Source organism: Limanda limanda, chromosome 15 (genome assembly GCF_963576545.1).
Source record: "Limanda limanda chromosome 15, fLimLim1.1, whole genome shotgun sequence".
NCBI lineage: Eukaryota > Metazoa > Chordata > Actinopteri > Pleuronectiformes > Pleuronectidae > Limanda > Limanda limanda.
Window position 1 is genome coordinate 16339378 of NC_083650.1, and position 17161 is coordinate 16356538.

The 17161-nt window shown below is 40.0% G+C and overlaps 2 protein-coding genes across 2 annotated transcripts; one reads left to right on the plus strand and one right to left on the minus strand.

The window, feature by feature from the left end:
* Window positions 1–1265: 1265 nt before the first annotated feature.
* On the minus strand, window positions 1266–6168 carry spast (spastin). The gene is made up of 16 exons (XM_061087122.1): window positions 5836–6168; window positions 5661–5744; window positions 5075–5161; window positions 4806–4963; window positions 3909–4042; window positions 3714–3807; window positions 3551–3625; window positions 3376–3447; window positions 3192–3267; window positions 2989–3080; window positions 2801–2880; window positions 2655–2697; window positions 2471–2550; window positions 2314–2384; window positions 2171–2211; window positions 1266–2058 (listed from the first exon to the last, which is right to left on the minus strand). Exons 1-16 carry the CDS (start codon window positions 5951–5953, stop codon window positions 1933–1935), a joined length of 1431 nt encoding a protein of 476 aa, XP_060943105.1. The 5' UTR covers window positions 5954–6168; the 3' UTR covers window positions 1266–1932.
* A 2361-nt stretch (window positions 6169–8529) lies between these two features.
* memo1 (mediator of cell motility 1) lies at window positions 8530–15465 on the plus strand. The gene is made up of 9 exons (XM_061087346.1): window positions 8530–8720; window positions 9938–10025; window positions 10112–10180; window positions 10351–10463; window positions 11207–11318; window positions 11841–11983; window positions 12141–12217; window positions 12635–12739; window positions 13032–15465. The coding sequence occupies exons 1-9, from the start codon at window positions 8660–8662 to the stop codon at window positions 13161–13163; spliced, it is 900 nt and encodes a 299-aa protein (XP_060943329.1). The 5' UTR covers window positions 8530–8659; the 3' UTR covers window positions 13164–15465.
* The last annotated feature ends 1696 nt before the right edge of the window (window positions 15466–17161 follow it).

A 17161-nucleotide genomic window follows, 5' to 3' on the forward strand; every position in this document is an offset into this window, starting at 1 on the left:
ACGTTTTCTCAGCAGCACCTACGTGTACATGAAAACTTACTTGTCATTATAGCAAAATGCCTGAATTGTCCCACACTTGTGGTTAGGGAGGTATAATACGTGGGACACTTATTGGCCCTTTACATTAAAGCAAAATACCCAGAAATGTTCCACTCCTGTAGTTAGGGATCTGCAATACTTGGGACACTTGTAGGAACTTATCATTATAGCAAAATGCTTTGAATTGTCCCACACTTTTTGTTAGGGGTGTACAATACGTGGGACACTTGTAGGCACTTAACATTATAGCAAAAATGCCTAGCAATGTCCCGACCAATCATAATGAGCCTGACCCTTCTAGGCACCTATCATTGAGGCAAAATGCCTAGACATGTCCCTCTCTCGGTGTAAGGGAAGTACAATACGTTGGACACTTGTAGGCATTTTACATTAAAGCAAAATGCCTAGAAATGTCCCACACTAGTGGTTAAGGAAGTGCAATACTTGGGAGATTTCTAGGCACTTATCATAGTAGCAAAATGCCAAGAAATGTCCCGACCAATCAGAATGAGCCGGATACTTCTAGGCACTTATCATTGAGGCAAATGCATAGAAATGTCCCACTCTTGTGATTAGGGATCTGTAATACTTGTGACACTTGTAGGAACTTATGATTATAGCAAAATGCCTTGAATTGTCCCACACTTGTGGTGAGGGATCTGCAATACTTGGGACACGTGTAGGAACTCATCGTTACATAACTATGAGGACTTTCATCAAACTGCAAAATCCAAATCCAACCCACCATTTAACCTGACGATCATACAATACAGCAGGGCGTGGCCTTCATTTTCATTAATAGTAATTTACTGCATTCCACATATTTGTGGTTGCAGGCAAAATATCTTCAACACAAAGCCACAGAGAAAGAACACTAAATGCAAAAGCTGAACTGTAGCACCATCTACCTCCAGGAGTGAAGAGAACCGTATTGCACCTGAAAGAGTCCCGAGGTTTACCTTTCTCTCTATCAAAACACATTGAGGATATTCTCACAGAGCTTTTCTATGGCACGACCCAAAACTAACGATCCCTTCCAATATGTCACGAATAGAAAGACATGCAGTCATTGAGGGATCAGCACAAGAAGACTTTTTTTGTGTGTCGTGGATGACATGACTCACCAATGAGGGAGGTGTGTGACGTGTTTGCTTTTTGTGTAGGACTCTAAAGTCGGTATAGGATTTTAAAAAATCATCACGTCATCGAAGAAGAAATGCAGACACTTTGATGGATGTGTTTATTGAAGTGTTAGGAAAGTGGGAGGTCATTACATTTAATCTAAAAGTCCCTATGAATTTAATTATTGTGTTGGGAAACAGTTATTCATTCCTATTTTCAAATACAAGTTCAGACTTCATAACTTCAAACAATAAGTGCAAATGAAAAGAAAAAAAACCCTCTTATTATACAAAAGCATCAATCATAGTCACTCTTCCATGTGTATAATAAGTACACAGAGCACTTGGTGATTAATACTATCAACATGTCATTACACCAGGTACCTAATGGAAAATGATCTTTAATTGGTGTGGTTATGTTATGATTTACAGAAAGTTTCTGCCCCCTTGAGGCGAGAGAAAGGTAATTTGTAATTTTGCAGGACATTCTTAAGAATAAATAAATTCACTTTCAAGGTTCGAGTTCAGTGTTTGAGGAGTAATAGAATACACTAAAGAAACTCAAAAGAACCTTATTAGCAAAGCTTTTCCATAAAACAGGAAATTTACCCACATTGCTTCCAAATGTCATAAATGTCATTATTTATACATTGTACATAGAAAGATTTTTTCAATACAATTTGTAATTTTATCTATGTTTTGTAAACATAGCAAAACATTGAAATCAAGCACTTTTTAAATTTTTTTTATAGGGGCCAATGAACTATAAAGTTCAAAAAGCTGTTGTGTCGCCAAAATCTTTGTTCCATTCAATATACATGTTAAGAGTGCTTGGGCTAACACTTGGTTTGATGCGCTTGAGGGAATCCTCAAAGTCTTTTATCTTGATGTTTCGCACCTGTGAATACACAAGAGATTACCTATACAGAAAAATACTGTTTCTTCTCAAGGTAAATGAGCGTCAAGAATATAACTGTAGTATTGCGTGTACTTTATCAACATTATCTCACCTCGTTCGCAGCCATACATCGGACTTGGTCTGGTCCCAACTCTGAGAGAGAAATTTCACATGAAAATCAAAGACATCAAGCCCATAAAGGAGGACAGGGTATGAGTAAGGGATCAATACAGTGATGTGACAAAGGGGTCCTACCTCTAATCGGCCCAAGAGCGGCGTCTTTAGCTAATGACGTCAGATCACTGCCTGAGTACCCTGCAGTTTTTCTATCAAGTAAAATGTCCAGGAATTAATGCAAAGCAAAATAAAATGACTTTGTAAGACCCGCATGGTATTTAAATATTAAACTCACTTTGAAAGCAAGGACAGCTCATTTTGGCTCAGAGGATTCCCATGCTTTCCCAAAAGATTTTTCAGCAGCGTCAATCTTGTCTGGAGGAGAGAGAGTTAAAACATATGACTTAATGAAGTGAAAAAATAAAAACATTATTTGAAAAGTGACAAAAAATCAGTTTATGAACTGTGACAGTAAATACCTGTTCATCTGGCAGTGCCACATAGATCCTCTTTGCAAATCGCCTGCAGACAAATAAAATAAAAAACTGTGGAGACCTTGTCCCAAACATACCAAATAATAACTGCATTAATATTGAAACTATATATGTAAGATTGCATAATATACCGTAGCACTGCTTCATCAAGCTCCTGAGGTCTGTTGGTTGCTCCCATTACAAGAACCCTATCATCCCCTCCTGACTGCACCTACAACCAAGAGGTACAGTTGTGAAAATAACATGAGTGCTGTCTGAGATAACTTGACACCCGCACTTTGAAGAGGGTTCATGATCAAATGTCAGAGGCTGCTCTTACCCCGTCAAACTCAATGAGGAACTCGGTCTTTAATCGACGAGAGGCATCGTGTTCTCCCTCCCGCCGCTCACAAAGCAAGCTGTCCACTTCATCTGAGGGTCAAATTCAAGAAAAACAAGTTGAGGTTTATTCATAAGTTGAAATTTGGGGGATACAATTTACTATTAGGGGCATATCTACTCTATAAATATAGTGATACAAACCAATAAAGATGACTGAGGGCTGTAATTCTCTGGCAACTGCAAAAAGTGCCCGAACAAGCTTCTCGCCTTCTCCCACCTGTGATGAGAATGACAGGGAAGTTCAAAAAAACAACAATACCAATAAGTTTAATGTAGCCTTGGGACCTTCTCCAGAAGAAAAAGCTTGAACAAAATGCTTTCTTACATATTTAGAGGTCAAAGTGGCAGCGCTGATGTTGAAGAATGTGGCTTTTGACTCAGCCGCGACTGCTTTGGCCTTGAAAGAGGAAGTAAAGGCTTTTATTCGATTGAAAACACTAAAGTAAGTTTATCAACTGATAAATGCAAATGAAAAAGCAAATGAAAAAAGCCCAACTTACCAACATGGTTTTCCCATTTCCAGGTGGGCCAAATACAAGCAAACCACGTGCTGGAGATCTCAGGCCAGTAAAGAGCTGAATGGCAAATGGTATGAGAAAAGGTATTACATTGATATCTGAACATGAATAAGTTATCAGAGACAAAATGTCTGTAGGTAATCACCTCTGGTCTTAAGGCAGGTAGGATGACGATCTCTTGGAGCGCTTGCTTGGCCAGATCCTGTCCCGCGATGTCTTCGAAGGATACAGACGCTCCGCTGCAACGAGCAGAAGAAAACCACTTTAACTGTTTGTTCTTATTCACACGTCAATGTACAGCAAAATGTACAACAGCTCTAATGGCGGTGCTTCTAAATACCGGTCGACAATTTCATTGAGAATCAAGCTGGCCAGTTTGCTGTCCACGTTCTTAAAGTTTTTCAAATCCCTTTTTGGTGGCTGTTTCGCGGCCGTGGGTTTTCCATTTTGAGCTCTCCCCGGCCGTGGGGTCACCTTGACAGGAAAAGATAAAAAATAAACACATCAGAGGCTTACAACTTCAAATAACTAGTCCCACATAGCACAGACATATCCTCACAGCACAGTGACATCACCAGCAGGTGGTCTGGCTGATGCACCCAATATTAGTATACTATGGGGAAAAGAAAGGGATTAATTGAATGTATTTGATCGGTCACAATCACCTCGGGCGGTGCCGAGCCAATGGTGCACCTGCGCGATAGTGTTTGGGGAGCTTGTTTAGTGTGACATTTGCACGCTGTTATAAAAATGGCTACTTCCCTGTAGAGAAAACATCATAGAAAAAGAGGTGAATTCCTAGTTGTTGTGTCTGCCAGTCCACTGGGGTCCAATATTGTCCCTGTGACAGGTCGTCATCTACCCACGTCTGCTAGAGTATACATGGACCCCTATGACCTACATCGGTGCAGCCAAAAAATGTGGAACGGCATTGAGTGTACGTTTCGACTGCGCATGCTCCAAGTACAATACATTCACCTACAGGAATGGAATGTGGGATCAGTTGTGTATGTATGGAACGCCAGACCGACGTGGCCCCTTATTCAAGTATGAATGGAACTGTGGGCATGTACGTGGGACTGGAACAAGTACACAACTCTCAGTGGACACCAAAACGTTGAAAGTCTCGTCAACCCTTAAAAGATTTCTGGAGCTAAAAGTGGTAATAGAGGAGAATGCCACTTGACTATGAAGTAAAATAACACATTGACAATCTAAATGTAATGTTTCAAGTCACCTTTGTGTCAGTGGATCTAGCCGGGGGTCTGACAGCAGCGGAGGGCCTGGTGTTAGTGGACACTCCGGGCTGGCTTTTAGGAACAGGCTTTGGCTGTTGAAGCACGTGATTAGAGGGCTTCTTGGGTTCATATCTCCATTTAGACGCCAGCGTTGCCTCTGTGAAACAAGAACAGTATTGATCCCCAGCATCCTGCCTCGGCCTGTGTAACACGACCATTATTATATTAACTCGACTTCAGAACTGAACAAAGCCAAGATGCCACTCACCTAACAGAGCGAGCCTGTCGTTTGCCATGGTCAGATTGTTGACCATTTTATCTTGTAGTCTCTTTGCCCGGTCATACTGATCTCCTGCTAATAGAACAAGGAGAGGAGAGTAAGGCTAAAGGGTCCGTCTGTGTCAAATCATCACACTCTTAGGTCAAAATGTCACAGATCTTAATGACATTAGGCTGATTCAGTCACGTGAAAAACTGATGGAATATAAGTTGTATGTCTCGGATCATAATTAAGGGAGATACAGTCGATACAGAGAGACTGAACTTTTTGCAGCGGGGTCTGTGACAATGACTGGTCACATGTCCTTTAATGTAGGTCACAGAGAAATGGATCTCATGTTGTTCTGAAGCTCTTTTCCAGATCTACATTTATCTAAGCAGAAGGCTATCTCCAGTATTACAATTAACAGCATTATGAGCGATTATGAACAGGAGAATTTGTCAAATTGAGCTCAGTGACGTCGAGAGGTGAACGCCAAGACAAACAGGGGGTCTGATTTTGTATTTCCCTTCCCTCTGGGTGGGGTCATGTGACTAAAACAACACAAACATCTGGGTGTTTGTTAGCTAGTTACCTTGTAGCGTGATCTCCACAGCGATCCCCTTCTCTAGCTCGGCGATCCCTTTCTTGTACCACTGCACTGCCTCCTCCTTCTCACCTGTTCTCACAGGGGACATGTTACATATGTAAATATCGAGCGGCTCCACTCCACATCATCATCATCATCATCAGCTGACAGCAACACGAACCTGTGTCATCCTCGTCGATCCGCAGAGCCTTCGAGATGTTTTCAAACGCCTGCTTGTGGTAGTTTTTGATAACTTCGCCGCAGTCTTTGCTCTTACTTGCGTTTACTTTGGCCGACATTACTCCAGCGACACCGACTCCTTCTTCTTCCCAGAGTTCCCCACTGGAAATTGTGATACAGTCAGATTCTCTCTCTTAAATCGCATTTATAATCGCCTCAGACCTTCTCTATAGAACCGTTCTATCATCACATATATGATTGGAACGACGGCTCCGCATCAACACGCTGATCTTTGGCCGATAAACTGCAGCTTCCCCGTGTTAGCTTCACTGCCGCTTCCGCTGACAACAACACAGCTGGAAACCAACGTGAGCTGTCGTAAAACTGTCGTGTTTGAAATAGTGTGGAGAAGTATTCGGGGTCAGAAAACAACAAACAGAAGAAGCGCCAGGGGTTTGTTACACTACACAGAGATATGGAAGCCAAGAGATGTATCTTCCGTGTGGAGGCTTCGAAGCTTGTGTCTAGTGATCCAGGAAGAGGCTTGTGTTAATGACGTATGTGGTGACGTTCAGCATCTAATCTATTCAGAAAATAACAAAAGTAGATTTTCATTTTTACAATATACATTTGTGGATAATGCAATTTGTAAAAATAATTAAAATTTATCTCACACTATCAAAACTGTACATGAGATATTATGTTATTTTATGTTATCTATCCACATACAGTAACACAAGAAAAGAAACAAATAAACTAATACTGATGGATTTCCTTGACTCCTGACAGGAGGTTTCATGAATCACTAAAAACAACATTCCAATCTTGAAAACATAAGCATAGCTGTTCAATTACCTGAAAGATATACAGCCTAGAATATAACATGGATATAAATATGAAGCCCTTTCAATTCATAAATATAATGTCTGTAATGTTTCACACACACAATAGACTTAAGGAAAAAGGCATAAAAATAGAAATTCTAAAAATGATATACATTATACAATTAAATAAACAGATACATTTGACTATACAGATAAAATTGACTTTAGTGTAAAGAAGTTTTTATACTGCTTATCCCTACACTTCGAATTACCATTAATTACTTCATGGCCTCTGTAGGTGGAACAGGGGTGATCCTTAAAAACACAGTATCAGAGGACCTCAAAATAAATAAATACAACATTCAAACAGAATTTTTAACTGACAAGTTTCAAGTTGTTTGCTGCTGAGCTTGTGTCATCAAAGGCCGTCATGATCTTTTTTTCTATGCCCCTTATCCATTCACCAATATATATATATAAAAATATGAATGGTAATGCGAGAAATCTGAACATTGTATCTGCGTTTGCATTGCAGACAATAGTAAATGAAAAAGGGTTAATTTACATATATTAATCACATGTTAACATTGCAGTACTGCTCCTGCTGTTGTGTTGTCATGTCCCCATTCAGCCAGAGAGGCAATCAAATACAAAATAATAACAGGTTTAGGTATGGCTATTAATCTGCTCTGATGTCTTCAGGCTTATATAAGTTGCTATGCCTCACTCTGTACACGGTGTAAATAATTATATACAGGCCTTAGATCTTTTATGTGGTTTATTTTATGAAATGCAAATTGATTAAAGAATGTGTGTAATATTAGCACCATATCAGCTAAATAAAGTGCAAACATTTTTTAAAGCCATTTCCTCTCAAAGACAGGTTATAAAGCTGAACCCACTTTAAAACCCTGTCGTCTTCATCAGATATTGTTATTTATTGGTGCAGTCAGTAAAATTACCACACCAATTTCCACTTGGTGAGCATTTGGGGCTCCTGTTTTTTTGGCTTTGAGCTGTATAAGACACATTTTAAGAGCCAATTTCTTGGATATATAAGGTGTTTATTTTATGTATCTGGATTTTGAGATGTCCTTGGAAAAAAGAAGCAGATTCAGTATATATTTGAGTCCAGGTTTAATATTGAAATGGAATAAAAACTAATATATACAATGTAAAACAAGGAAAGATATGTGCAGTGTATAAGGACATGCATAGTGAATGGATTGCACATGAACCATTGTATTGCAGAATGACTATTGCTCAGTTAAGAGAGTTAAACCAGAGTCTGTGAATGCATTTAATTGTCTATTCATGTATTTATTATCTTCTTTAATTATTGGTAAAAAAACAGTTATCTTTGAAGGTTATGAGTAAGGGTCAGTCATCCAGGTCATGGTATCTTCAGGTCTTTGTGTACATTGACCCTCCATTCAACAGATCCCTACATATGTTCGATCCATGAGGTGAACTCCACTGTTGTCACTGTCCTTTCATAACATAACTATCATCCCAGCATCGGCCACGCCCCCTGAATCTCTCCCCCAATCAATCTGTGTTTTCTTTAATCCAGCAGCCAATAAGCGTGCTCTGATGTGACTGTGATTGTCGGGGACGCCTCTCACCTGCTCCAGCGGAAACCCAGTGACCCTCACTCATATCCAGACTGTGACAGCTCTTCGGCTTCACTCTTCCCCGCTGCTCGCTGTCAGCTCATTAAAAACACTTAGTAGTTTGTGTCTTTAGGAGTTTTACATTTCACCAGGATCGTGAAGTTAGCTGCTAACTCACTAACCGGCGACCAGCTGACGGAGCTCGTTAGCCTGCTAGCCCAGCTGTCGCTCCAGCCTGTGACTGCCCTTTGTCTTTACAACCGAGCGAGCTAGCAGCCGTTTGTTTTCTCCTTCTGGACGAGCTAACCTCGGCTTTGGCAATTTATTTGTTTTATTTTACCGCTTGACACGAGTTAAGCAGACCAAGATAGGCGGCTGGGGATCCAAGATGTCCAACCGAGTGGTGTGCAGAGAAGCCTCTCATGCGGGGACCTGGTACTCTGCCTCGGGTAACTGTCAACACAGCACCGTTAGCATGCTGTGTGCTAGCTGGGTGTTGTTGTTTTTGTCACGGCGGTGTGGTGAATTTGGTGTGTCTGTTTTTTTCTGTGTGTGGCCGTCAGTGTTACGATTCTATAAAAAACTGTCGAAATCCTGGGTTGCCATCGAAGAGAGTTGTTGCTAACGTTTGGGGTTGTATCGCTAATCCAGCTGATTAAGAAAAAAAAAAGTCGGCTAGCTAACATGTAGCTGCCATCGAGTGCCTCCTCTTCTGTCGTCCCTTTGTTGCATGGCTGCCTTGAGCGAACTCAGCACTTCCTCCTCGGCTGGTCGATTGAGATGTTTCCAAACAAACGGACATCTGCTGCAAAAGGCGTTTTTATTTTCGATAAGTTCTCAAGCCTGTCAGCTCATCAATAGCTAACTTGGCTAATTCCGCAGAACTTCCTGGCCTAACCACTGTCTGGCTAGACGAGCTATTTCCACAAAGAAATGGCTAGTAACGGTTTTAACTGAAGCTGCACAAATAACATTGGTCGTATGACATCGACTAAATGAATAACTAGTCCCTGTCATGTAACAAAGGCCCGGGTAGGGCAGTGCAGAAAATTGAAGGTTCATGTTGCACCCCTTCCCCCATTCCCCCTGCTGGCTGCTAGTTAAACCATGCGAGCCTCCCTGTTTATCCCGTAAAGATTAGCTTACTGCATTGTTCATAACAGCTCTACAGAACACACACGCCAGTCAGACATAACAGCAACGTTTATATTAATAACGACACATCTGATATGTCCATAAGCTTAACTAAAGGCTGAGCTAATCTCCCTTGATCCCGATGTTCTTGCTCATTAAAAATAATCGATTGCTTGTTTTTCTAGCAGATTTAATTATACATATAATTTACATACATTCTAAGATGTTCATGTTACGTTAGCACCACACCGGTTCATATGAACTCTAGTAGCCTGCACGGTGAAACAGAACTGTGTGTTCCAGAACAGTCAACCACTTTAGTAAAGGAGGTTTCAAATCTCATGTTTGTTGCTGTCCAGTTTTATCTGTGTTGATCAGACAATTTTGTTTTTCATGTGGCCGGCAGTGTAATTGTCAGTCTTCTCTCTCTCTCTATCTAGAAAATAGTATAAGTTGGTGACTTCTCTTTAATAACCAAGTGATTTGAAGACAAGTTATATTTCCTTTATTTATTTTCATTCTACCTTTTCAGGATCTCAGCTGAATGCACAACTCGAGGGCTGGCTGTCCCAAGCTCAGTCCAACTCCACCATTGGACCTGCTAGAGCTATCATAGCGCCGTAAGCACCTTGGGACAACTGGAAGAAAATGTCGAGTGGTATCTGTGATGGCATCTCATAGTAATTTGTCATGGTTTTGTTTGCAGCCATGCTGGATACACGTACTGTGGTGCTTGTGCGGCACATGCCTACAAGCAGGTTGATCCCTCTGTTACGTAAGTTATCCACATTTCAGTTTTCTATTTAATTTTTACATTTTAAAATGTTTTCATATTTTACACCACCTCCCTCCCAACGAATGAGCACATGATAATTCAGATAGTTCATGGCAGTGGCAGTGTGCCATTTCTGAACAGAGTGAGACTTTGTTTTTGTTGCCCCTCAGTCGTAGGGTCTTCATCCTGGGACCTTCACACCATGTGGCCCTCTCCCGCTGTGCCCTGACACCTGCAGACATCTATAGAACTCCTCTTTATGACATGAGAATCGACCGGAAGGGTATGCACTATTTTCGCTATTTGCATGTCGTTGTTTGTTGCTGACTGGTAAATTATTTTGGAAGCTATTTCAACCGTAATGCGACACAGCAACATAACCACAGTTGTATTGAATTGTATTGAGTTAAGGTTTTTAAATGATATTTTGGCCTTTTTTAATCATGGCAGGTAAAACATACAACCAGAGCTAATAGAGGCCCGTCACTTTGGAACACCCTGCCCACTAAACTTAGACACACTACCTCTCCAGCTTCTCTCAGATCTCAAAACTTTATTATTTTTGATAGCTTTTGGGAATGTTTGATTTGCATTAATTTATACCGTTTTTATTTATTTCTGTTATTTATTTTCTACACTGCTTAATCTCTTATATGACCAATGTCCTTTCAATCAACTGCTTTGTCGTGTTCTTAATGTTGTGGTTTTAACATTGTTAAGAAAAGTGCAATATAAATATAGTTATCATTATTATTAATATTATTATTATCATATTAGAGCTATGTTTGACCCTGTCTTCATAATCTAGCCCGAATAGAAGGTCCAAGACCTCAAACAGTCTTGGGAGGTGATACCCTTTTAATTATCCTCCGGGGACCAGACACTTCCCCAACTCTTAGGATAAAGGCTTTGTCAACAATGAGGTTCGCTCGGCACTAATTTAAAGGATCTCCAAAAATGATATAATTAGTAGTCATGGCCTTGAACTAGCAAAAATTAAATTGAAACTCACCTCTGTTTTCACAGTTTACGCTGACCTCTGGAAAACTGGGTTGTTTGAACGGATCAGTTTGCAGACAGATGAAGATGAGCACAGTATTGAAATGCACTTGCCTTACACTGCTAAAGCCATGGAGAGGTAATGCATATAGGAGTGGCATTCACTGAACTAAATAATTGACACAATATACGCTTACAGAGTGGAATGTCTCAGAATGAAACTTTTACTAAAGCTATGAATTACTATTGAATAAGCAAGAATGCAGTACCATAGTTTTTATTTTATTTCTGTCTTCCTATTTTTTTCACCTCTCTGTTGTGAACTAGAATAATATTGATGTAGGGCCACATAGAAAGTACTCCTTCGGTTAGGTTGGCAGAAGTACATGACATTTTCTTTTTTCAGAAAAGCAGGTATCAGGTAGAATGAAGTGAACCGAGCATTAGCTCAACATACAAATTTACCTAAAACCTGTAGAGAAACATTAGTACTTCTTGTTAATCATGCAGCAAGTTGTACTCTACACATAATTTTTTACTGATGCATGCTCAAACTGTATTCTTGCAGATTGTATTTCCATTGCTTAACATTCTACACAATTTTGACAGCAAGGTGCAGTTATTGTGCTGAAGTTGTGAATGTAATAATCTGATATTGCAGCCACAAGGACGAGTTCAGCATCGTCCCTGTGCTTGTGGGCGCCCTGAGTGAATCTAAGGAACAGGAATATGGGAAGCTGCTCAGCAAGTATCTGGCAGACCCTTCCAACCTTTTCATCATCTCCTCCGACTTCTGCCACTGGGGTAGGTACTGACAAATATAACCAATGGAAATAATGCTCATTCTCTGAGATTATTCTGTCAAGCAAAAGTATAGGTCTTGATCTTGTTCAGCCCTGCATGTCATAAATATGACATATTAGTGTCCAGCTTTGCCCTGATGTCCATTTCTGCTTTAAAGGTCAACGGTTCCGCTACCTATACTATGATGAAACTCAAGGGGAGATCCACAGGTCTATTGAGCATCTTGATAAAATGGTAAACACATATTTGATTTAAACGTGAGGTTACTTGTGTAATAATATATATAAACAAAAGTTTTTGTTATTTTTTAGCCACATCTATGCTGATGAAATGCATACAAACTAGATATTATTGTTCCCACAGGAAGTTTGATTACTTCAATGTACCTCAATGTGTTGAACATTAGGTATACAGGAAGTACTGTTATTATAAGATCATTAAGAAAGCTTGTTCGAATAATAAAATATTTGAAACATGAGAAGCAAGTGTCCCTTGTATCAAAATATTATGGCACAGGGGAAAAAAAGTGTATATATATATATATATATTTTTTTTTTAAATCAACTTTTATTAAAAACTACTACTTTTTGAGTTATAAATGTGCATTTTGGTGTAATGACTTTTGTTCCACTTTGTCCTCTGCTTGTGAAGGGAATGGGCATTATAGAGCAGTTGGATCCTGTGTCTTTCACCAACTACTTGAAGAAGTACCGCAACACCATCTGTGGGCGTCACCCAATTGGAGTGCTGCTAAATGTAAGTACCACAGAAAAAGAGACTCACCAGGTGCATCAGTATTTAACATTGTAACGATTGATTAACCCTGCATCCTGTTAATGGCAGAACATTTGCACCCAGTATTTTCTTTCGTAATATCCTTGATTTCAGCCAGTGACAAAAGCAGCCTCTTTATTTCTGTCATTTAAAGAAAAATTGTACTTTAGGAATGTATTTCTAGGCACTTTGTCGTAATTGCTTATGTGTGTGAGCACACATGGCGTGTTGCCTGGTGTGAATCAGTGACAAAGTGGATGTTTCTGTTTTGCAGGCGGTGGCTGAACTTAAGAAGAATGGTTTAGAAATGAACTTATCTTTCCTGAACTACGCCCAGTCGAGCGAGTGCAGGAACTGGGACGACAGCTCCGTGAGTTACGCTGCCGGGGCTCTCGTCGTTCATTGAGGGCAACTTTCACAGGGACCAGTGCAGCGCCGCCACCCTGTCCTTACTATCTATCGCCATAACCCAGACACCCTCCCTCTCACCCCACCCCCAATCGTGCCCACTATTTGCAGGAAGGACGTAGACACTCAAAGCCAATACAGTCCCCTTTATCTGTCGCTCTTCTCCAACCTCCTCTCAGTTTGAATTGTGTCTCAGAGCTTTTGGTTGATACATTTTTCTTGAAAAGTAATGGTGTGAGGAGATGTGTGGAATGCATATTAATTTGGCTCGGGGGGGAACCACCAGGAGGGACAAATCTTATTTGGGTTTTTGGAAGGACTTCAGTTGTCCATTTCAGTTTTTCCTTACAAACGATGGATTAGAGTTGTGATGCAATCTTTACATTTGGACTCTTGGCAATCTATGCTCATGTTATTTGCCTCCGAAAAAGGAATGAAAATATAACTCCAGATCTTTATATAGAATACTGTAATGTTGCCAGATGAAAATGAAGTGAGTGTTGTGACACGACTGCTTTAAGCTACATGCGACTTAAATTTATAAGACAGTGTCATAGGCTATTTCTACCGTCGCATTATAATGTAGTTGCTAACAAAGGGCTGCACCCAGCAGAGTTCACTAACCCCTGTACAATACCAAAAACATTATTACTCTCATAATAGTTTTATTAAATATGATCTTTTATTCATATTCTATTCCTTTTTTTTCTCCCTTTTTTGTTATTATTAGATGTGATGGTATTTACTCAAGTAGTGTGTAGATTTAAACAAAAGGAGTCTTGTCAGTTAAAAACCAACGACATGGTTTGCCTGTTAAATTAGTGCGTGTGCAATGCTGCTCCCGGATTCCAATTATACATGTGTAGCATCATATATATGGTTTGCTTGGGCCAGACTGCAGCTGTGGGTGCTGCAGAAATGTCATCGGAGCTGGATATTGTGAAAAATGAATCCCAACACTGACACCACTAGTCTTTGTTTACACTGCCACCTTGAATCTCTGTTGTTATTGAATTGTCTTCATAGTAGACTCAATCTTAATTTTTCGTTCTTACATAAGTTTAAAAAAAATTTCTTGTTGCAAGCTCCGAACTGATCGAGTGGCACAGCTTTAGTTTTAGCAGTTTACTAATTCTGTCCACGAGGTAGTGATAGACGTTTCTTTTTATTAACGTTTTTATATCCAAATGCCAAATGTTATTGTGAAGATTTCAGTCTTCATCCTCAATGGTTTGTTTCCAGTTTTGTTACTCCTTGATTCATGAGAGTAGCTAGAAGAAGTGATAGATGGAGGTTTAAGATCAGCACAAAGTCACCATTCAATGTTCAACAATTTACAACAGGGAAATGTGGCTCCATGCTCTATTATTGACGGGTGTTAATCTGTTAAAAACATGAATATATTTCTTTGCGTTATGTAACGTCAAGCAAGAGGATCCCAGTTATGAAAAAGAAGTTATTTGCACTGTAATCCTGCTGCTTGAAAGACTTAAACTGCATACAAACAATCTTAATGCAGTGAACCTGATGATTCATAGTGGCAGGCTTTCAGGGACAGTACGTCAGGCAGCACACCATGACTGCTGTCCTTTTCATCTGAGATCTGAACATCACTTATCTCTGACTGACTTTTGCTGCAATTCCCACGTTACGCTACAATATCTGGCTGAAGCAAGTGAGCACAGACTGAAAACACGAAGCCCCACAATCAATTGACCTCTGATGATAATTTAAGGGAAACAAGTAAAGCTACACACACGTTTATTGTGCCTTTTTATCACGGATGCACATATACATAAGAAGTGTATTCTCACTTTTAGTCTTATTTCAGGATGTTTACTTTCAGTTTTTAATTCCCACGTGAACCCTCCCTCTTGCCCAGTGCCCAACAAAGTCTCCATCCCATCCAGCTCTCAAGGAGTGTGTCACATCTCCCTCTAATCTTGTTGGTCAAAAATGGCACCAGCTGTGATCTCCTTTCTCCAGCAGGGAGCGGCGTTTTGTTTTCTCCACCTCACCTCATTCCTGTAGAAAGAGACAAAAGGCTAAACCTCAACACTGTTATTTTTTCTGTTTATGGATCTTTGTTAGTCTTTTAGAAATGTTTTTTTTTTATTATTATTTTTCTCTTGCTTAGAGAATCGGAAGTTACACGTTAAAAAACCTAAAATACTACTTAACCGCTGCCTAAATGGAGCTGTTCTGATCTCAGGTTCCACTGACAAAGCATCCCTACAGGCTCTTCAGATGAGGCCAAGGATTCATGTTACAAAAAATAAAAAAGTAAAATGTACGGAAAAGCCTGTCTGCTCTGGTGTCTGCTTCTTCAAGTATCTGCAATCACACAAAATGCTGACTTGGTTCATATGTGTACTTTTATAATTCACTGTTGCAGTTAATTTCAGCGCTGCAACAGTTCTAACATAGTGAGTGAGGTTAGTCTGGTTGGGAACTGGGCCATTATCAACCCAGTGCTGCATACACTGTTCTAACTGGTAAATGATCCTGGCTATAATAAATATCTTCCATGTTTAATCAATTACTGTGGCAATTATTAGAAATGTCACCAGCAGAGAGAGCTGTGCGGCTGGAGGAAAATTAGAAAACCAATAAGAACACATGGTTACTTCAACACAGAGACTAAAGTATGAATAAATGTATATGTATATAATTCATGCTAGTTTATTAAGTGCATCAAACTAAATGATAATACAACAGACCTGCAAGAAATCCTCCCTTCATGAAGATCATTATGTTCAATGCTTTTTGTTTCAAGAGAAGTGTTGATTCAAACTGTGTGGTCATTTTGGAGGATGTGGTTCTGCGGTGCTTTTCAATTGTATTGTATTTTACTGAGAGGGGTTTCTGTTATTTCGTTTTGGGTTTAGCTAAATATCAGAAACAAGTTGAATCAAGACAAACTCTAAACATTTCATTGACTTTATTTTCATCCCTTTTCAATTCTCACCACTGATATCAAACAGCAAACAGGATAATTAGCTCTCTCATGAAAACATATGAGGCCAGACTAGCAGCATCAGAGGTAGGAGGCTTCATACAAGCTGAAGATGACCAGAAATAATCAGCCGACCCCACATGTTGATACATTTTATTTCAAACCCAGTACTAGTCTACATCTCAGAAAATAAAGAATATCATTATGTGATAATCCTCAGAATATAACAAGCTCCTGTCAAGCCAGGTTTTGTTCATCAATATTCAATTGTGAAATGTTTTCAAAGAGTCATTTCGGCAAATGGTCAGATCAGGAGGAACAGGTTATAACTTGGAGGAACTATAGTAACAGCCTTATTTGATTTTTGGTCATGTTCATACTGAGGTGGCCTGAAGTAATGTTAATGACAACTTCAGAAGTTCTCCCGACACTTAGCAGATTTATTCATAAACGCAGCCACCCGATTTGACATTGGCGCAAATGTCTCTGTGTGTCTGTCAACAAGATCCAAACAGCTGTAGCACCTGACGTTATAGTGATTACAACATTCAATTAAATTTAGTCCACTGTTATTGAAGCTTTGTGACGTAAAGCAATTTGACATCAATGCTTGCATTCCAAGGCGGGAAGGATAATGATGACCTCACCTTTAGAATGTTTGTGCCGATGTTGTGAAAAAGGGAGCAGTCTCAGCAGGCTGACACACCCCTCTCTTTGAATTGGGAGGAGTCAGGGAGGCTTTTAAAGATCTATTTAACTTTATACAAATGCCTAAGAAGAGTTTATGAGCAGAAAAGATCACTGCAACACTCTGACCCTGAGACACAGTCCTGCGACATGCACTGCTATGGAAACTTGGTCACCTGCCTGAGCTGTGGGATCATCCTGCATAGGACCGTGGCACGTGGTCCATCACAGGAAGACGCAAACCTACTATGGCCGCCATGGTACCCTTCTCTTCAGCCAGGACGATCTCAGCCAGAGGGGCCTGGTTCCTCCGGAAGATACCGGCTCTCCTCATCCCGCTACTGTTATTTTTT

Excerpts from the sequence above, each read along its gene's own strand:
- spast (XM_061087122.1), bottom strand. The coding sequence starts at position 5,953 with ATGTCGGCCAAAGTAAACGCAAGTAAGAGCAAAGACTGCGGCGAAGTT. Across the intron at positions 4,964-5,074 it reads CGACAGGCTCGCTCTGTTAG|AGGCAACGCTGGCGTCTAAA; the intron begins GTGAGTGGCATC and ends CTTGTTTCACAG. Across the intron at positions 3,081-3,191 it reads GCCCTCAGTCATCTTTATTG|ATGAAGTGGACAGCTTGCTT; the intron begins GTTTGTATCACT and ends TTTGACCCTCAG.
- memo1 (XM_061087346.1), top strand. The coding sequence starts at position 8,660 with ATGTCCAACCGAGTGGTGTGCAGAGAAGCCTCTCATGCGGGGACCTGG. Across the intron at positions 10,026-10,111 it reads GCTAGAGCTATCATAGCGCC|CCATGCTGGATACACGTACT; the intron begins GTAAGCACCTTG and ends TTTTGTTTGCAG. Across the intron at positions 10,464-11,206 it reads CATGAGAATCGACCGGAAGG|TTTACGCTGACCTCTGGAAA; the intron begins GTATGCACTATT and ends CTGTTTTCACAG.